The 23,626-nt window shown below is 45.4% G+C and overlaps 1 protein-coding gene across 1 annotated transcript in view; it reads right to left on the bottom strand.

Annotated features, from left to right (window-relative positions):
* The window catches only part of ADAM19 (ADAM metallopeptidase domain 19), a 143,729-nt gene that overhangs the window by 10,971 nt on the left and 109,132 nt on the right, over positions 1–23,626 (bottom strand). The window contains exons 11-20 of the mRNA XM_040345076.1: positions 23,024–23,163; positions 20,615–20,792; positions 19,527–19,616; positions 19,184–19,379; positions 11,531–11,639; positions 11,248–11,449; positions 9,104–9,181; positions 6,438–6,546; positions 5,955–6,105; positions 4,216–4,276 (exon numbers count right to left, since the gene is read on the bottom strand). Of these exons, the coding sequence (XP_040201010.1) occupies positions 4,216–4,276; positions 5,955–6,105; positions 6,438–6,546; positions 9,104–9,181; positions 11,248–11,449; positions 11,531–11,639; positions 19,184–19,379; positions 19,527–19,616; positions 20,615–20,792; positions 23,024–23,163 (1,314 nt within the window). The remainder of the gene's footprint in view (positions 1–4,215; positions 4,277–5,954; positions 6,106–6,437; positions 6,547–9,103; positions 9,182–11,247; positions 11,450–11,530; positions 11,640–19,183; positions 19,380–19,526; positions 19,617–20,614; positions 20,793–23,023; positions 23,164–23,626) is intronic.

The raw sequence follows: 23,626 nt of genomic DNA, 5'->3' as shown, positions 1-23,626 counted from the left end.
CGGGACAAATTAAATATATTTCTGTTCAGCATACCCACCCGTGTGTTTGGCTAGTTATTTCCCACACGTAGGCTGCCATGGAGTCAGTCAGGAAAAAGGAAAATTTATTATCATACTTACCGTAATTTTCCTTTCCTGATGGACTCCATGGCAGACGGAGTTCCCACCCTGAAATTATGGAGTCGGGATAGTTACGGAACACTGAGTCTATTGGTGAGTTAACTTTTATGGGTATGGGGTCCTATCACATTGGAGAGGAGGCGGGATTAACCCACACGTAGGCTGCCATGGAGTCCATCAGGAAAGGAAAATTACGGTAAGTATGATAATAAATTTTCCTTTTTCGCCGTTACGCCGGGTCTTTGTGGATTTGGTCCTAACAACTTACGGAGACTTCACGAAGGGAAACCGCTTCGTGGATCTCCGTAAGTGCCAATTTGCATACCCGAAGCGGAATTTCGACGAGAAATGCCCCCAGCGGCGGCCGCGGTACTGCATCCTAAGATCCGACAGTGTAAAACTATTACACCTGCCGGATCTTAGGAATATCTATGCGTAACTGATTCTGTGAATCAGTCGCATAGATAGAAACAGGGATACGACGGCGTATCAGTAGATACGCCTGCGTATCCCTTTTGTGGATCTGGCCCTATATACCCACTGAAAATTAAACAATTTCTAACTTGTCTTATTACTTCCACTTATATAGTGGTAATTGTGTAAACTGCCATGCTAAAATATGATAATATGCAGGCTGACTCAATTAAAGTGAAATATAACCAGGGCTCAAGTCCTGCGGGAACGAGTGGGAACGCAGTTCCTGCACTTTTTTCACAGCAGGAACTCAGTTCCCTTTGCAGGACTAGAGCAGCCAAGCTGCCCGAGCCAATCCTTCACTAAGCGGCGATGCCCAGCTCGAGTCACTGTCAGGGGCAGGCGAACCTTAGTAATCCTTTATGTTACTGGACGCTTCCTGTATATGGATTCATCGGGTAGTGTGCGGGAATTCCGTCACTTCCTCGATGCCGCAATGTCTCCTAGGAGCTTTTTTCCCTGTTCCCAGGGGACATTGCGGAGGTCTGCCGCGAGTTATCAAAGGATTTAGAAAGAACTTGCTCCCAGGAGACATTGCGGCATCGAGGAAGTGACGGAATACCCGCACACTACCCGATGAATCCATATACAGGAAGCTGCCAGTAACAAAGGATTACTAAGGTACAGTGGATCGGAAAAAAAAAACCATGCGGTTTAGTAATTCTGCATATGAGCGTATCATTTATTTATTTTTTGGTGGGGGAGTGGATCTTGGGTGGGAGTTCCCACACTTTTCCCCCAGGACTTGACCCCTGAATATAACATATAATCTGGAAAAAATAAAATAAAAAAATGCATGTGCATATGTACTGTAAGTGAAAAAAGTCCAGATTAGATCTTCCAAAACAGTGCAGAAAGGGGGTGTTTAATCCACTTTGACAATCACCACGCAAGCCTTCACCTACCAAAAGCAATGGGTTCTTACTAGAACATGATGACACTGCAGAATCAAATCAGTATATATATACACACACACACACACACACACACACAATCCCATCAAGCCGTATTCCACAGAAAATCAAAAAGAAGAATTCACATTGTCTAAAGGGTTTTATTGCACTTCATAGTATGAGTACTACTCACATGGATAAAAACAATACACGCTTTGTATGTATACAATCCCAAGATGCATGATAGAAGTTCCAAACAAAGCTTCACAAAAATTACCGATCCAAGTAGCTAACACCAATGCGTTTCGTCAAAGGTGACATCATACGTTTATGCCCCTATTTTCATTTTATGTGGAATTTTGTGCCTTTATGGTTGCCATTGATTGGATGTGCGAAATGTGCTGCTGAACTCCAAACAATATGAACCAGATTACTGCTTGATGGGATTGTCATATATAGTATGCTGATTTGACTCTGTAGTGAAGTCCTCATGTTCTGATAACAGTCCATTGCTTGTGGTTGGTGAAGGCTCACGTGGTGATTGTCAAAGTAGGTTGAACACCACTTGTTCAAAGTGTCACTGCACTGTTTTGGAAGACCTAATCTTGACTTTTGTTCAATTATATATGCACATTGGGGTAAGGTGTTGGTAGGGGGTGGGGGGTAGGGAGTTTTTCAGGGGTTTTTTATGTCACTGTTTTGTGTGTGTCGGCCCTGCGTGGCCACCATTGTGGTGGGTATGTTGCCTACCTGTTTGTGCTGTTTTTGTGTGCAAAAAAATAATAAAAAGAATTAAAAAAAAAAAAAAAAAATGATATATGCACATGCATTTTTTTTTATATGTTATATGTTTCACTTTAATTGTGTAACCCTACATATTATCACATTTTAGCATGGCAATTTACACAATTACCACTGTTACATATGTAGCAAAATCTCTAACCTCTTCCAGTCCAATTAGAACCTTTGAGGCCACAGATCACTGACCTCCTTCAATATGTAGTGAGTTGTGAGTCATAGTGGGTGCAAAGGTGGTAAAAGTCATTGGGCGCCAGACACTTCTTGGATGCAAAAGAGATTTTATTTATTTTAACAGTCCTTTTATATTTTCCAACGGAAAGAGGGTTGGGGTCAGGACACCCTTCAGTAGTTTCTTCAATAGGCAGACTCCAAGGCTTCAATAGGAGGACAGCCGTACAGGGAAATGGCCCAGCAAGGTGCCACTTCTGCACATGCAGGTTTGCTGTCCCCTATGGCTACAGTACTTAACAGTTCCTAATTCAAACGTAACAGTTCTCTCAGCTTTACTACAACTTCTACTTGTAGCTCTTCAGCCCCTTGAGCTCCTAGTCTCTCACTGGACATCCTGATTCATTAACTGTAAATCCTGTGAGCTCCTCAAGGCTTTCAGGTGGTATCTCCCTCAAGCGTCATCCACACGTCCCTGCTGGGTCCCTAGCTTGGCACTTAGGAGACCTTCAAGCTTTACCCCTGCTGACCGGCTCTGTCCCTAGCTTGGCACACAAGGTTGCTCTGCAAGCGTCACCTCCGCTGGTTGGGTCCCCGACTTTATCACCACCTGAAGTTTCCTGATTCTCCACCATGCCCGTTCAGTGAGAATACTGGTTCGGTACTTCATTCAGTTATCACTGTGGTCCCTGGTAAAGGTGGTTGGTCCCTTAGTGGCAACAGCTTCCCTTCTACTTCCGACACACGTCCACCCAGACGGCAGTCCGGGTGGCACAGAACCTAGATCACCTGACTCCACCCAAATATATAGGTTCTCCCAGCAGGCCAAAGGATTAAAAAAAAACACCTGCCCATTGGCGGAGATACCCCATATACCCATAACCTGACTTTGAGTTTTCCTTCTCATATCTAGTACCACCAAGTGCCCGGCCACCTAGTGGTAGAAAAGAAAAGTACAACCAGGCCAAACTTAGAGAGAAATAAATGGATCTCTAACAATTTAACCCCTGCTAAGGAATTTGGCAAGGAGCTCCCCGACTAAACTCCAGGACGCTACACATAGTTTTTTTTTTTGCCAGCAACTTTTTTCTGTTTATATACCTGCCAGTGCGTTTTCTATTATTGTTTTACTTCCACTTATATGTGCGGAATAATCAACTGAAACATCAAGCATGTCCATACATGTTTTGTAATTTGATACAAAATGAAACAACTATCAAACAATTAGATTAAAACATATGTGGGTCAGCACACGTAAAGCCTATTTATGTCTGCTTGGGTCTCTTCAAGACAACCTAAAATTTATGCAAACCTAAAACTTTTTTTCTTAGTTTTGGATAGAGTGAGGAGAGGTTGGAACCCCTGCCAGGTGTTTACTGTTATGTAGGGCTCTGTTAGATAGATTTATCATCACTCCTCTAGGCCTCTGCCTCTACGATTAAGCCCTGAAAAGGCAAAAACACATCTGTGGAGTTCTCTACAGGTGAAGAAGAGGAGCCGAAGCCATCTTTTACCCGTTTCATTCACATTTATGCAACAAGGAATCTGTGTCTGTTTGCACAAGTTTATTCACATGCTGATCTGACTAATACAAGTTTGGGGGTATTTTGAGTGTTACTATTTTCATTGTTTTGGGCTACCTGGTGGAAGTGTCATTGGCGATCTTTACCAAGGTATCTTTTGGATACTTCTACCTGACTAACCTTCCTTCTACCACACCAAATGTATGAAAGTAGTGCAAAATTATCTGGAACCTTACCATTGATGTCTGTTGTCTGTGTCTGGAGGTAGCATCGATTTTGCATTTATCACTGCTGTCACTGTCCAGAAAAGAAAATAGAGTGAGTTTATGCCTCCCGTGTTTGCTATCAGTGACCAAAACCCAAACCTGTCCTCAGGCACTGCTACCAAGTGATTTTTTCCACAACCCTAACCTGCAGATTGGACAATGATGAAGCAACACCAAACCAATGTGGTCAGTACACTGCTCTCTCATTCTGCCACCAAGGGTTACCCTGAAAAAGCTGAGCAATGCTGTTGAACCCGAGTGTCTCACAATACGCCGCTTCCTCCAGGAAATACAGAAAATAATATAAAAAAAGCTTCAGATATCTACTAGGTAAATTCAAAATATATATTTAATGATTACATTTCTAATAAATACACAGCTGAACCAGGGGTGGACTGACCATTCGGGCACTGCCCGAGGGCCCCATGCCACTAGGGGGCCCCATCAGGGTTGCCAGCCTCAGTAAAACCAGGGACAGTATGTAAAAATCTGTGTTTTTTTACATCTGTCCCTGAAATGTCCGTTACCGACATCCTTTTGGTCTAAAAATCCCAAGATTTCAGCTGCCCCGCCTCTCCAGTATGTTCTCATGCCGCGTACACACAATCATTTTTCAGCATGGAATAAACGTTGTTTTTCAAAAACGTAATTTAAAATGATCGTGTGTGGGCTTCACATCATTTTTCAGGTTCTGAAAAATGACAAAAAAACATGCTGCATTTTTTAACGTCGTTTTAAACTATGTCGTTTTTCGGGTTGTAAAAAATGATCGTGTGTGGGCTAAAACGACGAAAAAACCCCGCGCATTCTCAGAAGCAAGTTACGAGATGGGAGCGCTCGTTCTGGTAAAACTACCGTTCGTAATGGAGTAAGCACATTCATCACGCTGTAACAGACAAAAAAGCGCGAATCGTCTTTTACTAACACGGAATCAGCTAAAGCAGCCCAAAGGCGAATGGAACTTCCCCCTTAAAGTGCCGTTGTACGTGTTGTACATCACCGTGCTTTGCTAGATCATTTTTTAAAAACGATGGTGTGTGGGCAACGTCGTTTTTAATGATGAAGTTGGGAAAACTTTTTTTTTTAGACATGCTGAAAAACAACTTTTTTTTTCATGCTGAAAAATGATCGTGTGTACGCGGCATTAGTGTGTGTATGTATACTGTGTGTGTCTGTATGTGTATTCTGTGTGTATGTATACTGTGTATGTATACTGTACTGTGTGGCCCCATAATCTCCTATTGCCCGGGAGCCCCATAATTTCCTATTGCCCGGGGGCCCCATAATCTCTTATTGCCCGGGGGCCCATAAACTCCTATTGCCCAGGGGCCCCATAATCTCCTATTGCCCGCGGGCCCCATAATCTCCTATTGCCCGGGGGCCCCATAATCTCCTATTGCCCGGGAGCCCCATCATTTCCTATTGCCGGGGGCCCCACAATCTCCTATTGCCTGGGGCCCCGATAAACACCTATTGCCCGGGGGCCCCATAATCTCCTATTGCCCGGGGGCCCCATGAGTTGTCAGTCTGCCCCTGAGCTGAACTGAATGGTGCTTTTTATACCCGGAGTTGAGTTTTAAATAGTCTTACTTAATGTGTTGCTCACTCGAAGTGTTTCACTGCATATTGTATATCCAGTCACTGTGTTAGGAGTATAAGCAAGCCGTATGTAGGCATCAGCAAACAATACAGAATAAAGGTTCATTTACCTTGTGTGCAGGTAGCCAGCTGCAGGACTAGTTTCTGGTTTGTGGAATCTACTCAGACACCTGCGTCTATAAAGGTATACGGGTGCAATGACCGCTATTCCAGCTAGCAATAATATGGAGAGAAATACCCAAAGCACCACAGACTGTAAACCTAGAAATAAGAAGAAATGGAAGAAATGTGGGTTAGTGTGCAGAGATCTTGTTGGAATGTTCTGCTCTTTGGTGCCACTAAAGACACTTGATTCCAGCCACACTAAATCCAACCCCCCTACCAATGTACCTAGAAGGTAGAGCCTGGTGAAACAATGCACTAATATAGATTTTTCAAAGTCCACTGAATAGCCAACAGCCAGGGGCAAAGGTGAAAATCTTTTCTCAAGAGGGTGCCACCTGAGACAAGTTCTACTTTGCCTAACTGTAGGAGTGACCTTCAAGTTTGGGAACAGTACCATCTGCCATCCAGATGGAAAACAGAACACTCACCCTCAGTAGGTACCGGTCCACTGTCTACGCTGCCACCATTTCCTGTCTGGTTACAATGCGGAGGCTTCCACCCAGGAGCACAGTGACAGTTCTGGTTATTATTGCAAACCTATTAAATAGAGAAGCAATTACAGTTTAGAGAAAAATGTACTTATTTGAACGGGACTTTTCCCTAGAGGGAGCAATTATTTGATTTTAAAGGGGACTGTAAAAAAAAGAAAAAGAAGGAATATGGGATCTGCCATCCCTGACTTGCTTTTAAAAAGGGACAAACTCCAGGGCCATCACCTTTAGTTGTCAATGACCCGATAGAATCATGCAACTAATGACATATATAGGGAAACCTGACTAATAGGGTGTAGGTCCTCGGGCTTGCCCTGAAAGTCTTGGAGGTTAGGGCATGTGGCCTTTTGGTCCTGCTCTCCCCCTCCCATGGGGTCTCTCTTCAGGGGAGCCCCACCTAGTACTTGGGTAGGCCTTGCTTCAACAGGCCTCCTGAAGAAATGGGTCCACCTGGTCTCAGCTGGGTGGACCACTCAGTCCCTCTCAGGAGCCTTGTGCACAGGTGCATCAGGACCAGGGTCCTTTTCTCTTTGGTGGAAGATCATGTGTAAACCCTTGTGCACTTTTTTGTGTGCTCACATTGTTTTATGCACCTGGTGTTTAGCTTTGTGTGTTTTCACTGCACTGCGGAGCTTCAAAGAAAAAAAAGAAAAATTTATAAAGGACAATTAATATGAATATTCTTGTTCTGGGTTTATGATTGCTCAAGGAGTGAAGGAAGTATTAGGATGACAATAACAGACCTACCACCTTAAAAAAAAAAGGAATCAGTGTAGCCTTCACATTTCTGTCCAGGCAGGTAAAAATATTGTAAAGCGCTGTGTTTTTGGCACTGTTGGCGCTATATAAATCCTGTATAAATAATAATAAATAAAATACGGTAGTACAGCAAAAATTACATAATATTTATATTTGTCCACAAGGTGGCAGCAGAGATGTTTTAAACATGTGTGTGATTCTCCTAATAAACTTCATCAAAGGGAAGAAAGGGGTGAATGTGCCCAATGCTGTATGAAAATGCTGTAGGGAAGCCAATTGCTAAAAAGTGTTCGGTGAGCTTCATGAAATGCAATATGTACACTCATTTAAAATAGAGACATATACAGATCGAGGTTACCTGCAGATTGCTTAATAAGTTGATAATATCCTAAAACCTAGCTCCTCTTCTGCACCTGTTACCATTTCACTAGTTAAATTTCATTTTGGATAGAGCAAGGGAGGGTTATAATCCCTGTCAGATTTTTTTCACCATCTGTGTCCCATTTCAGAGATTTCCCTTCACTTCCTGTTCCATAGCCAAATAGGAAGTGAGAGAAATCCTTGCAAATTAATGGAATTTCTTGGGGACCCCAAGGTCACCAGAACTAGTGTTCCCATTGGAAGATTTCCCCTCCATTACTTTTCTGGGAACAATCCAAAATTGGGACCTTCATTTTCAACATGAGGTAAACAGGAGGGTGATGGCATACTAATAACCGGCAGGGCTGTTTACATGTGACCAGCTGTGATTAGACACAGCTGATCACATGGTAAAGGGCCAGTGTGATTGGACCGTTACCCCAATCTGTGATCCGCTGTGTCCAAGTGATACAGCGATCACAGACACTACCCAATGCGTGCCCAACGGACGCGATCCCAGAACTGGAGAGCCATGCTGTAGCTGTAGCTGTATATCGCTATAGTGTGGTGAACTAGATTTCACAAGTTTACGTAGCTAAAAGCTAATTTAAAAATAAAGAAGTTAAAGGCGAACCCCAGGAATTAAACAAAATCTACCCTTGCAGTACTCCACCCCTAATCCCCTCACAAGGGTTAATTGCTCATTTACTGAAGGGATGAGATGTAATACTTACTCTATCCCCCAGTCTGGCAGGAACCAAAGCTCTTCTCTTATACACAAAGCTCCAGGCTGTTGGTGGTCCCTCTGCTTCATTACCTGCATTGTATGTAGCTGAGAGCACATTAAGGCCCATACACACGATCTGACTTTTTTGACAAAAAAACTCAGACGGACCGGTTTGATCGGACAATCCGACCGTATGTATGCTCAATCGGACAAACGTTTTTGCTTTTTCATCAAACAAATGTTCGCTGTGAGAACAGAAAAACTTTCCGGCAACAAATATCCGATGGAGAAAATCCGATCGAGTGTACACAAGTCCATCGGACTAAAGTCCAAAGTACAAACACGCGTGCTCAGAACCAATGCTAAAGATCAGACAACAATAGCAGAAGTTGCCCAAAGGGTGGCGGTAAAGAGCAGAAAAAGCATGTGATTTGGTGAAAGTTGGCTGAAAAAGTGTGTATGCATAACAAGTTCTCAGACAATTTCCTTTGGAGCAAAATCCACAGAAAAGTCAGATGGAAGTCCAATCGTATGTATGAGGCTTAAGAAAGGCAGCAGTGATGGATTGGTTGCATGGATAGAGGAAGCTAGCTGGGGCCAGAAATAAGGTATTACAACCTCTGCACCCCTAAACTGTACAAACATTTATTCCTTTGCAGTGTGAGGGGGATGTTCACTGTTTAAAATGTCACTTTCTGCCTAGAACACCCCATTATACTGTTACATATTTGGATTCCAAGTGAGTTCAGATTCTCACCCCTTTTCCATTGCACTTCTTTGTACACTCATCCACTTGAAGGAAGGAGGTATTTCGGCACTGTCCCTCAAAGCAAATCTGGACAAAGCAAATAAATACAAATGCATTCAGGTACAGAACATACATGGCTAAACTCTCTGGCTTGTGTTCCATAAGGCAAACAGCAATGTGTAAAATTCACTAATAGATAGCATCTTTCATTGGTCTGATTTTTTTTAAGCCTACTAAAATATGATTGGTTGCTATTTTTTTACTATACCTAACTGAACTTGTACAATGTTGATTGAAAAGCCTCGTACACAAGACCGGTTTTCCAGACAGGAAAACTGCCAGGAGAGTATTTGGCCGGGAATCCCGGTTGTGTGTATGCTCCCTAGCAGTTTTACCGTCAGTAAAAACAGTCGGGAATCCTGACGGGAAAATAGAGAACCCTGTTCTCTATTTTCCCGTCAGGATTACGGGCAGAGTGTTTCCTGCCGAGAAAACTGGTCGCTGTATGCTTACCTGCAGGGTAACGAAACGTATGCTGGATAACACTTCGACGCATGCGCGGTAGCATACAAAGTTAGTGTGGGGTGTAGTAAGATAGCGGCGACGAAATTGAATGTGACGAGATGCCGGCTGGTCGTAGTCAATGATGTCACTGCGTTCTTGCCATTTAAAAGAACGGCAGTTCTTTTCAGTGGCTGTCTATATACACTGCTTTGCAAGGCAAGCTTGCCAGGAATCTCGTCAGGAAAACCAACGTTATTTTTCCTGATGGGATTCCAAGCCGTGTGTACTTTTATTTAGGTAAATGAGGACAACACAGTCTCAAACAGCATGAACATCAGTTAGGCCCCATTCACACGGACGGACCGTTCAGGTCCGCCTGTCAGTTTTGACGGCGGACCTGAACGGCCGCTCCATGCATCCCTATGGAGCGTCGGATGTCAGCGGAGACATGTCCGCTGACATCCGACCCTATCTGATCCGCTAAAAACAGACGTATGGGGGGCACGTCCCCATCCGTCCATGCGGATCGGATCGGGTAAGATCTGATGAAAACGGACATGCTGTCCGTTTTCACCAGATCGCTCCATAGGACACAGCGGCGCCTGACAAGCTCCTCCCCGCTCAATGAGCAGAGAGGAGCTTGTCATCCGTCGGCTCAGCGGAGATCTGCGGACTGATCTTCCGCTGAGCTGGCGGAAGTAGGCGGACTCCGTAGGAACGGAGTCCGCCTCGTGTGAATGAAGCCTTACAAAGAATATTGACATGGGTCAGAGTAACAAGGTTTTCATACATCGGTACATAAGATCCAGAGTCAGTGCTCTGATAATATCAACTAAAGAAATAAATCATAACAACACTGTAAGGAAAACTTGAGCAACCAATGCCAGGTTTAGTTCAGACCCTTCTAGGTTTTATTTTTCCTTGTATTGTAGGAATTGGACAATATCCGGGATGAGTTCCCAGGACAGACAGTAGGGAACAAAGAGTAGGGAGAAAGGAGAGAACATGTGGGCTGGAGGAGAGGCCAGGGAATTTGAGGTTCTTGGTCAATTTAGTATTATGGGGGTAAAGGAGAAAAAAGGGGGGTCCCCCCTCCATATCACTATCTAAGATTCTTCATGTGTACAAGCATAGAAAAGATTGTTGGTATTGGTAACTCCTTAAGGGGGGCCAACATAAGATGGCACCAGGCTTGGCCTTAAATAAGCTAGACTAAGCTCTATACCATTTTCTTGTGCTGGGAGGAGGATTTTTCTTCTTCCCAGTAGAGCCATCTTTGTTTTGATCAGACATCCTGCCTCTGAGGGTCGCTGTAATGTCTTCCATCACTTGGATGTCATTCACTTGGGCAAACCATTGCCTTATTGTCTGTGGGTTGGGACTTTTCCGAATACTAGGGATAAAAGCCTGGCAGTGTTCAAGAAGGCTCCATTTACACTTGTAGCCCAACTTTCGAATGCAATCTTGGTGCAACTTGGTGACATACTGTATATGGGGTAAGTGCAGGGCTTTAGATAGAGGCTTCCTGGAAATGTGCACTCCAAGAGAATTACAGGAATAATCTGATGGGCTGCAATGGGCAATCCAATATGAGATATACTGTATTTCAAATTTTTGCATGAATAAAGCTTTTGAAGTGTAGGCCTTACCTGGTTTTCTCCACATTTAGTTCCAGAAAGGACCAGTCCGGGATCCATCATATCTTCTTCATCAGTGATTCTGTAAACATGGGTCCCCCTGCAGAGCACACGTCTCCCTTGTACCGTGATGGTGGTGTCTATGGCCACAGCGTTGTTTTCTATGGGTCTGGAGGAAGAGCTTAGGCACTGGATCTTCCCACACTTAAAATGCCTACAGGGAGGTTATAATAGATGTTCTAAAATGACCTATTAGATTAACTGATAAACAGTACAAAAAAAATGCCTAACTCACCCAAATTCACACTTTCGATATTCACCATTTAGGTCTCGTCCACAGTTGCCATACTGGTCACCAGCTGTATTAATCTTTTCAAAACACACATCCGGGGCAATGCTTGCGCCTGTTGAGCATACACATAGCATTTGTCATGAATTTGTTCTGTCTTTGTAGATTCTGTACACATCACTACTTATCTGTTTATTTTCCTTCCTGTTAAGGAGAATTTCTCCTATGGGGACACAATCAGCAATTTTACTAGTAAATCAGGGCTTTTTCATGTTTTTTTTTATATTTTTGTTGAAGACTTCCTGTTGTGTTACTAGGGTAGGAACTGAGAAGTACTCAACTGATACATAGCCACAGCAATTTATTACTTGATCTAGTGGTCATCTGTATGTAGCGGCCTGCTCCTGTCGAACAGGCGCTGCTTTAAATTTAGTGGGGTCTGAGCTGTTATTTGGTCCAGACTAATGATTAATGACAAAATTTAGCCTCTGTTCCAGCCATGGCTGTGCTGGGAGTTCCCACCATTGTTCGCCTGGGGTGATCACTCCAGGCCAAGGGTGTCAGCAGCAAAGTCAGGGTGTATTGGGTGTCCCCCTCGGCAGTGAATCAGTGGGAGTGGTTGCCTCGCTGTGCATGCTGGGGAGGGGTACTTAAGGGACAGATGCCTTTGGCGGGGGTCGGTTGTCGTCCCACGCGCCTCGTGGCCAGCCTGGCCTGGGGTGCGTGTACTGAATCCTGGCTCCGGGACCACGTTGGTCCGGGGTCGCGGCTTCGCCTGGTAGGCCCAGTAGTCAGACTGGGGCCTACTCTTTTTCAGAGGTGATCCTGTGCTGTCCGTCCTGTGGGAGGAAGCCAGGGGAGGACCATGCAAGAGGCTGATATCTTGGGAGAAGGCCTGGAAACTTCATCGAAGGATGCACCGTGCGCTGAGAGGCTTGACAGTGTCGCCTTTAGGGTCTAAAGTTTTACTGAAGCTAAGCTGGAGAGTTCCGGGTGCTGAATCCTGTGGCAGAGGATTCCGGACCAAAAGTGTCTTCTCATAAATGAAGGTCTGTGGCAGAGACTGTACTTTATTCCGTGCACCATCCCGGCTGCTAGGACAGTGAGAGGGACCTGTCCGGGTGAGCAATACCCACTCTGGCTAGAGTGGTGACAAGAACTGTGCATGCTGGAAGGAGGAGTGTTTCCTATTTGTGACTATACATCTGAACCTATCTACCTTTCCACCCCTTCCCACTTCTTTCTGTTAAATTTCTACAAATAAATCCCAGAAAAATTCTTCAGATATTCACTTCACCCTGGATGGCGAGAAAAAAAGGGATTTTTAATACAGCTTACCTGTAAAATCCTTTTCTTGGAGTACATCACGGGACACAGAGCGGCATATTCATTACTAGTGGGTTATATGGAGTACCTTCAGGTGATGGACACTGGCAATCTCAAACAGGAAGTGCCCCTCCCTATATAACCCCCTCCCATAGGAGGAGTACCTCAGTTTTGTAGCAAGCAGTATGCCTCCCAAAATGGTCCCCATAAGAGGGGTGGGAGCTCTGTGTCCCGTGATGTACTCCAAGAAAAGGATTTTACAGGTAAGCTGTATTAAAAATCCCTTTTTCTTTCTCGTACATCACGGGACACAGAGCGGCATATTCATTACTAGTGGGATGTCCCAAAGCAATGCTTACAATGAGGGGAGGGAGACATCTTCCCAAGACAAAAGGATTTAATTTAGAGATATACTCAAATCATAATAAATCCAACTTCGTTGAGAAAAATAAATTTAAATTTTAAATTTTACTCAAAAGGGAGCCCCCGGAATCCGAGGGTCTCAAACTGCAGCCTGCAGCACTGCCTGCCCAAAGGCTGTATCAGTATTCCTTCTTACGTCCAACTGGTAGAATTTTGTAAACGTGTGGACAGAAGACCAGGTTGCCGCCTTGCAAACTTGAGCCATAGAGATCTGGTGATGTGCTGCCCAGGAGGCGCCCATGGCCCTAGTAGAATGAGCCTTTAATGATACTGGAGGAGGCAACCCTTTCAAGCCGTAGGCCTGAGTGATTAACTGTTTAATCCACCTCGAGATGGTGGATTTTGCAGTTGCCTGCCCCTTCTTGGGCTCATCCGGTAAAATGAACAACACATCTGTTTTCCGGATCTTCTCTGTAGCTTTAAGATAGGCCTTCATGGCCCTGACAATATCCAAGGTATGCAGCAACCCTTCCTTTCTGGAAGTAGGTTTAGGAAAGAAGGATGGTAATACCAAATCCTGGTTTAGATGAAAACTGGATATAACCTTTGGTAGGAAGGAAGGATGAGGGCGGAGAACGACCTTGTCCTTATGTAAAATAAGATATGGTTCCTTACAGGATAAGGCTGCCAGTTCCGATACTCTTCTGGCGGAAACTATGGCGACCAAAAATACTAACTTCCTTGTCAGTAAAACCAAAGGAATTTCAGCCAACGGCTCAAAAGGTTGTTTCTGTAAACTTGACAGAACAAGATTTAAATCCCACGGACAAAGCGGGGATTTAACTGGAGGATTAATACGTAAGACCCCTTGAATGAAGGTCTTAACCAGCGAGTGGGTGGCCAGCGGCCGCTGAAACCATACTGACAAAGCTGAAATCTGTCCTTTGATTGTGCTTAATGCCAGTCCTCTACCCACTCCTAGCTGGAGAAAACTTAATACTCTATCGATGGTAAACTTACGAGAAAGCCATAACTTGGACTCACACCAGCCTACATAGGCCTTCCAGACCCTGTAATAAATCACCCTAGAGACCGGTTTCCTGGCTCTGATTAGGGTAGAGATTACTTTCTGAGACAGACCTCTACCCCTGAGAATCAGGGATTCAGCTTCCAGGCCGTCAAATTTAGATGCCGTAAGGCAGGGTGGAGGATCGGACCTTGCGATAGCAGTACTGGCCGTAGAGGAAGAGTCCAAGGGTCTCCCACTACCATCCTTAGGATTAGTGAATACCATGCCCTTCTGGGCCATGCTGGAGCTACCAGGAAGACTGGTATGTGCTCCACCCTGATCCTGCGCAGCAGGCGGGGTAGTAACTGGAGCGGGGGAAATGCATAAAGAAGTTTGAACTGATGCCAAGGGCAAACTAATGCATCGGTTCCGCAGGCCCTGGGATCCCTTGTGCGGGACATGAACCTGTCTAGCTTCTTGTTCAGTCTTGATGCCATGATATCCACGTCCGGCACTCCCCATTTCTGGCAGAGTGTCTGAAAGACCTGTGGATGCAGAGACCACTCCCCCGGCAACAGAGTCTGGCGACTTGAGAAGTCCGCCTGTAGGTTGTCGACTCCGGGAATGAATATAGCCGATATGCAGGGCACATGGGCTTCTGCCCACAAGAAAATCAAGCTCACTTCTTTCTGAGCGGCTTGACTCTTGGTTCCCCCTTGGTGATTTATATATATATATATATATATATATATATATATATATATATATATATGCCACCGCCGTGGCATTGTCCGATTGTATTTTCACCGGGAACCCTTGTAGTTTGGACGTCTAAGCCCTGAGGGCTAGTCGAGCAGCTCTGAGCTCCAAGATATTGATGGGCAACTGCTTCTCTGCCGCTGCCCAAGAGCCCTGGCGAGTGCAACCATCCAAAATTGCTCCCCAGCCCATCAGGCTGGCATCTGTGGTTACTATCTTCCAGGTCACAGGACTGAAAGTCTTTCCCTTCAGGAGATTCTGAGGGTTTAACCACCAAGCTAGACTTTGCCGCACTCTTGGTGAGAGTGGCCAAGGAATTTCTAAGGCCTGAGGCCTCTTGCTCCAGGCTGACAGGATGGCTGCCTGCAGGATGCGAGTGTGGCTCTGAGCGTACGGAACCGCCTCGAATGTGGCCACCATCTTGCCTAGTAGCCGCATACATAGGCGAACGGTTGGCCTTCTCTTGCTTAGAACCATTTGTATTAGCTCTTTGATGGCCTTTAATAGGGGTAGGAACACCTTTTGTTGTTCTGTATCCAATCTCATGCCGAGATAATCCAGCTGCCTTGTGGGCAGGAATGCTGACTTGTCTCGATTTAGGACCCAGCCGAACCTCTCGAGGTACTGAACCGTGAGGGCCACTGCTCTTTCCAGGCCAGGAGACGAATGGTCTACGACCAAGAGGTCGTCCAGGTAAGCCAGGACCGTGACCCCCTGGATCCTTAGATTGGCTAGGATTGGGGCTAGGACCTTCGTGAATACCCGGGGGGCCGTAGCCAACCTGAAGGGGAACGCCACAAATTGGAAATGACGCTGAGCCACCGAGAAGCATAGAAATACTTGATGTGGCTGAAAAATTGGCACATGAAGGTAAGCATCCTTTATGTCTATGGACGCCATGAAGTCGTCCTTCTGGAGCACGGCGACAGCTGACCGAATAGTTTCCATCCGGAATGAGCGGACCTTTAGATACGCATTTACTCCCTTTAAGTCCAAAATTGGCCTGACATCGCCGTTGGGCTTTGGGATGATAAACAGGTTGGAGTAGAACCCCAATCCCTGTTCCCGGACTGGTACTTCTACTATCACTTTCTGGCATAGCAGATGATTCAATGCCGCCATCAATGCGGCTCCTTTCTTCCCCCCACCATCGTGGGTGGGGGCGCCCCTTCATAGGGCCGACTTGGGGGCTGGCTTCGCAGGCTTGCGGTACCACTGCTTCTTGCCCCCAGTGGCTTGGCCCTGCGGCTTATTGTTAATGCCTGATCTTGCAGGAGGCCGTCGATACTGTTTGGTATTAGAGGGCCCCTGCCCCGGGGAGGGCTGGCGCTTAAATGCGGGCCCTCGGGCCTTCTTCTCGACTGGCAAGAGAGTGCTTTTGCCGCTTGATATAGTCTGAATATATCTATCCAAGTCTTCTCTGAAGAGACGTCCTCCATGGAAGGGAACCCTACCAGGAGTTTTTTGCCCGGGGGCTCAGCCTCCCAATTCTTCAACCATAAGAGCCTTCTCATATGGATTAGAAATAAGGATAAACGTGACGCCTGCTGGATGGAGTCCTTGATAGCATCCACCGTAAAGCGTATAGCCCTGGGTATATCCAAAATTCCTCTGCCTGCTGGACAGGGATAAGTTTAAGCATTTGCTTAGTCTTATCTGATAATGCTTGGGCCACTCCAATAGCAGCCACAGCGGGCTGAACTATCGCCCCTGCTGAAGTAAAGGAGGCCTTAAGTAATGTTTCCAAGCGTTTATCAACCGGATCCTTAAACACCTGCAAGTTTTCTACAGGACAAGTTAAAGATATGTTCACACATGAGATGGCTGCGTCCACAGTAGGGACAGCCCATCTCTTTGAAAACTCTTCCTCTAAGGGTTACCTGTCTGGCTTAGCCCAGTCCTGAAAAATCAGGTCCTTTAACAAAGGATGTACCGGGAATACGAAATTGGCTTGGGGTGCTTTCAGGGAGCCCAATGAGGATACCGCGGAGGCCAGAGGCTGAGGCACAGGTATCTTAAAAGCCAATCGCACCATATCCGTTAGGGACTGAACCCACAGTCTTTCTGTGTGAGAAGCTGAAAAAGGTTCCTCTATTGTAGAATCCTCAGAACCTAAATGGTCAAGGTGATCCTGACCTCCCTCTGTCTGGTCTCCTTGATCCTCCAATTCGTCAGTCGTAGAGGATATCCTCCTCCAGAGACTCAGACCTGGGAGACGGGGATCTAACCCGCTTCTTCCCTGCCAAAGATGCCGTAATTAGAGCGGCCATCCTCCTTTCCAATCCACCCAAGGTGGAGGCTAACATCTCTTCCGTTACATAGGAAGGAGCTGATTGAGTAGGGCCAGCCATAGCACCTAGCAACCCTGATGGCTCACCTAGGACAACAACTTCCGGGCATTCCGGAGTAGTAGGGGCCACTAGATTTTGGATATCCTCAGAGCCCGATGGAGAACCCTTTGGTCGTTTTAGCGTTCTTAGCGCTACCTGCACCCTTAGGAGCCATAATATACAAATTCTGAGGCACTCCGCTAGTATACAACTGACTGTAATAGCTGGAGAAAATACACATATAATCAAATAAATGTGAAACAATAGGATAGGGTAATGTTAGAGGGACTCCAAACCTCCCATAACCTATAAAAAGGGAAAATCAATACTGAGCCCCAAGGGCTTCAACCAGAAAAAAATCTTTTTTTTTTTTTTTTTTTTCCCTGGTATTGACCCCCTAATGCTGGGCTAGGTGAGCACCCTAAGTGTTCAAAGGCGCTGCTTAGTACACAGGCTTGAATGTAAACTTTTAAGCCAGAGGCTCCTTAGTAAGGTGTACTTCCCACAACTGCCACCGGGTGTCACTGTGCCAGAAAGCTCTGTCAAACCTTCCTATGCTGTAGCCAGCATCGCTGCTCCGTGTCCCCTCACAGCCTTTACAGACTGAACAGCCCTCCAGGATTTATCCTCCCTGTGTGCAGGGGGGAGGAGCCGTCCGGCGTCAACCGCCCCCTCCCCGCGGTGTCGCCGCAAGCGCGCGCACAGATAAGTAAAAGCGTGCGCACGCGCGCGCGTCAAACGCCGCTAGGGGAAGCAGGAAGCCATGTGGAGAGGAGACACCAGGACCTTAGACGCTGGAGCAGCAGACACAGGTAAAAGGGAAGCTTTAAACTGTCTCCCTAATGGTATGGTTCCTTCTCTGTGGAACACCCTGCCCAAAAAAAGGCCCTCCTTGTGACAGAAGCAGCAGCAGCCTACTAGCCCAGCCAGGGGAACCATACCTGGGTGTTTTGAGCCATCCCGTTTGAAAACTTTGTGGTTCTCCTTTGCCCATGCACAGAGGCATAAATAGGCTGCCCAAGAATCCCCTGTAGGAAGCCTACTGACAAACCAAGTTCCGTAGGCCCCCTGCTTACCTTTCCACGCCGCAGGGTATTGCTCTGCAAGAGGCCCAATCTTCACCCTTCACCGTGGGTATGGTCATAGACCTTCAGGGACTGGGGTCTTAAAAGAACACCACAACCTGGACCTATACAGCACCACTGGCAACAGGTATTCTCTAGGTTAGAAACCAGACCTGGAACCCAGGGTCCAGCCCTCCAAGGAGAGGCATTATAGGCAAAACCCCATCCACGAATTGGGGCCCGGGTACCGTCCACTTTGGCTATGAAGCACCTTGGACGGATCCGGTCAGCTGGCCCTGGTCCCAAGGACTACTACAGGCACAGCCTCAACGTGCACCAACACCTAAGACACTGGCGAAAAAACTGAGGTACTCCTCCTATGGGAGGGGGTTATATAGGGAGGGGCACTTCCTGTTTGAGATTGCCAGTGTCCATCACCTGAAGGTACTCCATATAACCCACTAGTAATGAATATGCCGCTCTGTGTCCCGTGATGTACGAGAAAGAAAAAGAGGTAACATGCCACCCAAAAATATTCAGCAGCTCTTTTGGGGGTAGTGCTACATGCATGTCTTGTGATCTGACTAGCATCCCATCAAAACTCCTAATCTGAGGATCTAAGTTATATGCACACGTCCTTTCTTACTGTTATGGCTTCATATACCAGGGTTTAACTCATCCAGTAAACAGTAGAAATATAGAAAAGTATAAAAAAGTGATGTACTCTACTGTATGCATGCTGACAAATTAGTCTGTATTTTAGGGATTTACATGCAACAAAGGCCTAGGTTTCTCTAGCTTGGCTCACCGGTTCCCCAGAGCTGCCGACACTGTTGTTTGTGGGTCAGGCACCTCCCGTTGTAGCAGAAAGCGTCTCCATCTTGGCAGGACGTTCCATCCAGCTGGAAGGAGTTGGAAGGACACACAGGAGAATGTCCGGTACAAAACTCTGGCAGGTCACAGGCTCTGGAAGTCTTCCGACACGGGAACCCAGGTGGCCTGAGCTAAGCAGGAATGTGACACCAAGGAATTAATGTACACATGTGGTTTACATTAGACCACATTATTTATGGACTCATCATACAATAGCGGATAGTTGTGTTGGACACAATTTTATCCTTTGCATGAATAACAAAGTAGAGATATCTTACTCTGCACTGATGACAGCAGGTCCCATGGGCACACACTGCCCCTGGCAGCAGGGTACAGGTTGTAGCGTTGCAGCATGGATTGTCACATTGCTGGAGGACAGAAAGTGTGGAAAATAAAGTTAGAGAAACTGAAGAAACCAAGTGATAAATATCTAATGATGAAATGTCTAAAGAGGAACTATTGGATAGTTTTAGTAAAGCTTAGTTCTGGCATGCCATGAATAATAGATTCAGGATGTACTCAAGAGATTAAAAATCACCAGGATCCAGGAAAAGGATTTATTGGCAAAAGGGAATTTGCATCTCTTCTGTTAAAAAAAAACCCTCCTCCTGGTAATTGTTTGCTGCAGAACATTGACTGACAAACACTACCATAAAACCCAAACAGGTAGTCACTAAAAATACACTATAAAGTGCATTCCCTTTAAACTACATGACCATGTATGCTAGTAGGTGTAGTGATCTCCTAAATGTATAGTAAATGTAGTGATATAGATGTATAGTATGATGACTATAAATTACGTTGTTTCGCAGCAACACAGGTTCTCCAGAGAACGCAATTTTAATTAACTTCCAATACAAACAAAGTCCAAAGTCCACAGACGATACAAATCCAACAGAGTATATCATTCCTAGACATGTGCCATATTTCTCAGTGAAGACCAGACTGACTGCCAGCTTGACTGCCTCAAAAGCTGATCTCACCCTGGAGGGAGGGGTTCTTCCAGGTCAACCAACTGTTTCCCTGAATGAAAACCCTCTCAAGTCTAATTCTTATCAATAAATACTTCCTTATGTATGTATGGAAGTACCAGGCCATCTCACACACCTAGGTGGTCTTAGATAAGGTTAACACATCAAAGGGTCCTCTGTACCTCTTGATCTGTGTTTGGCCACTAACCCTTTTGGCCAGCAAACACCTTTTGATGTGTAACCTTGAATGCCTGTATGTATACCATGCCATACATATAACACAATATTTTAAATACCTACACATCTATATTAATATTACAACAGTAGGTTATACACATATTCTACAAGAGGGGGAGAGACATTGATTGCATTAATACATAGATAGTATATCATACCTCTACATCCCCACAGTCACATTGCTCCCCCTCTTCTAAGAAGCCATTCCCACAACGTGCTCCTCCATAAAGGGTCTTTGTGTCTGGGGTATTGCTGAGGCACATTCCCCCTCCAGAGCGCAGAAAGCGTTCCAACTCTCGCTTATTACACTCATTGAACACTTTGGGGAAAGGGTGTCTGCAAACACAAAACAGCCAATAAAATTGTAAATTTCTGTATTCATAAATCCCTTTACTGTTTTTTTTTTTTTTTTTAAGGCCCCGTACACACGGTCGGACAAAACCGATGAGAATGGACTGAGGTTCAGTTTCATCGGTCCAAACCGACCGTGTGTATAGCCCATCGGTCTGTTTTCCTTCGGTCCAAAATTTAAAACATGCTTCAAAACCGAACCGATGGACTGCTGCCCGATCAGTCCAAACCGATGGTTAGTATAGAAAAGCATCGGTTCAAAACCCGCGCATGTTCAGAATCAAGTCGACGCATGCTTGGAAGCATTGAACTTCGTTTTATTCAGCACGTCGTGTGTTTGACGTCACCGCGTTCTGACCCGATCGGTTTTTGGAACGATGGTGTGTACGCACATCAGACCATCAGGCCACTTCAGCGGTGAACCGATGAAAATGGTCCGTCGGACCATTCTCATCAGTTTGGACGACCGTGTGTACAAGGCCTTAGAGTAGCAACTCTTGGGAAAAATAATAGTAGACAGTGGTAATTAAAGAAGACTAAGGCCTTGTACACACGACCAGACATGTCCGATGAAAACGGTCCGCGGACCGTTTTCATCGGACATGTCTGCTGGGAGGTTTTGGTCTGATGTGTGTACACACCATCAGACCAAATTCCCCGCGGACAGAGAACGCGGTGACGTATACGACACCGACGTTCTCTAACACGGAAGTACAATGCTTCCACGCATGCGTCGAATCAATTCGACGCATGCGCGGGATTTCGGTCCGCTGGTTAGACGTACTAACCAGCGGACATGTCCGACGGACAGGTTTCCAGCGGACAAGTTTCTTAGCATGCTAAGAAACTTTTGTCCACTGGAAACCTGTCCGCTAGGCCGGAAAAATGTCCGCTAGGCCCTACACACGGTCGGACATGTCCGCGGAAACTGGTCCGCGGACCAGTTTCAGCGGACATGTTCGGTCGTGTTTACAAGGCCTAAAAGGAAAGCAAGGGACAAACCATTAGGGGAGCGGGGTGGGAGGGGGTGAGTACGGTTTATATTTTCAATTAAATGAGATATGTAAAATAATAATACAATGAAGTAAATGATAAATACATAAAATAATGTTCGGAATACCACAAATGATGTGAAACCAAAGTAGAGACAGAATTAATGAATACAATCATGAGCAAGTCTCTTGCTGTGGTTGAGTCTGAAGTGGTAAAAAAAAAAAAAGAGTAACAACTCTTAAAGCACAGTACCCAATATGTGTTACACACCCTTTTAAGCGCCTCAAGTGGAATATGCCAGGGGTTGTCAACTTAAAGTCGAAGTCAATACCGCATATTAAAAGTATACAACTGGACCTTAAAGTGGTTGTAAACCCTTACATATACTCAGTAAAGTGACTGGTCTCAGGTGATACAAATCCTCCTACATAGGTTCTACATGTCTATCTGTAGTCTCAAGCTGCAAAGATGGGCACAGGTGAGGCTGCAATGATAGGCACAGGTCACACTGCATTGGTGGGCACTGGTCATGCTACAATGATGGGCATAGGTGAGGCTGCATTGGTGGGCACAGGTAAAAACTGCATTGATGGGCACAGGTGAGGCTGCATTGACGGGAACTGGTGAGGCTGCACTGATGGGCACTGATAAAGTTGTTCTTATTTATTTTTGTAACTTAATTCTGCATAAAACATTTAAGTGTTATTTTATGAGATAATTTAGAAGGTCGTCTTTAGGGACAGAATTAGAGGTGTGGCAGGGTAGGTGTTGGGTGAGGCAACTGGTGGAGAGTAACCCTTAAAGGAACACTAAAGGCAAACTTTTTTTTTTTTTTTAAATAACAAACATGTTATACTTACCTCCACTGTGCAGCTCGTTTTGCACAGAGTGTTCCCTAACCCTGTCTTCTGGGGTCCCTCGGCGGCTGTCTCGGCTCCTCCTCGCAAAAGCTTTCCACCTTCATGCGAGCGAGCTTGCATGGTGGAAAGTTTTTGCGAGCGCGATCCAGTGATACAGCGGCGGGCATAGCCGCCGACTGTATCACTCGGCCCCGCCCCCCGGCGTGCCACATCATCCGCTGTGATTGACAGCAGCGCCAGCCAATGGCTGTAGGCATGAAGTTGCCCTGTTCATTCCTAGCCTCAGGCTTGGTGAAGGTTGTGGTAATGCTATATACTGTAACTAGCAGAAGTCACTGTACTATATAAGGATGGCTGACTCACCCAGTAGCAGCTGCCATGATGCAGCCTCCATCTTCAGGTTTGGCTGTACAACAGCCTGCAGCATCGTGGTTCATGCCAAAATTGTGTCCCATTTCATGGGCCATTGTAGCTGCAACTCCAATTGCATTGTCCGAATGATCCTATAAGAGTAAATGAAGGTTACAATAATTTGATGATACAGTATTTGAAAAAAATAAAACAATCTACCAATACATATGACTCTTAATGAAACAAACAGCACATACTAATGATAGTTTGTAAAAAATCAGCCATATCATATTCGGTGCCAGGGCCTGACAATTAACTTTGGAGCCAGCTAAAAAAGTTAGGAGCCAGTTATTATTTTTTTTTAAACGAACAAAGCTTTTTTTTGCTATACGGCGCTGTGCTACTTTAAATAGAGCTTTCTTTTGGTGGTATTTGATCACCACTGGGTTTTTTATTTTTTGCACTATAAATGAAAGAAGACCAAAAGTTTTGAAAACACATCCCAGAAAAAATAAAAAAATAAAATCTCTCCAGAAATGTATGCCAAAATGTATTCTTTGGCAAAAAAAATCCAATAAGTATATATTAATTGGTTTGTGTGAAAATTATAGTGCC

The sequence above is a fragment of the Rana temporaria genome, chromosome 3 (assembly GCF_905171775.1).
Source record: "Rana temporaria chromosome 3, aRanTem1.1, whole genome shotgun sequence".
In the NCBI taxonomy this organism is placed as follows: domain Eukaryota; kingdom Metazoa; phylum Chordata; class Amphibia; order Anura; family Ranidae; genus Rana; species Rana temporaria.
Note: the sequence above shows the minus strand (reverse complement) of the source record. Positions and strands in the feature narration are given on the sequence as shown.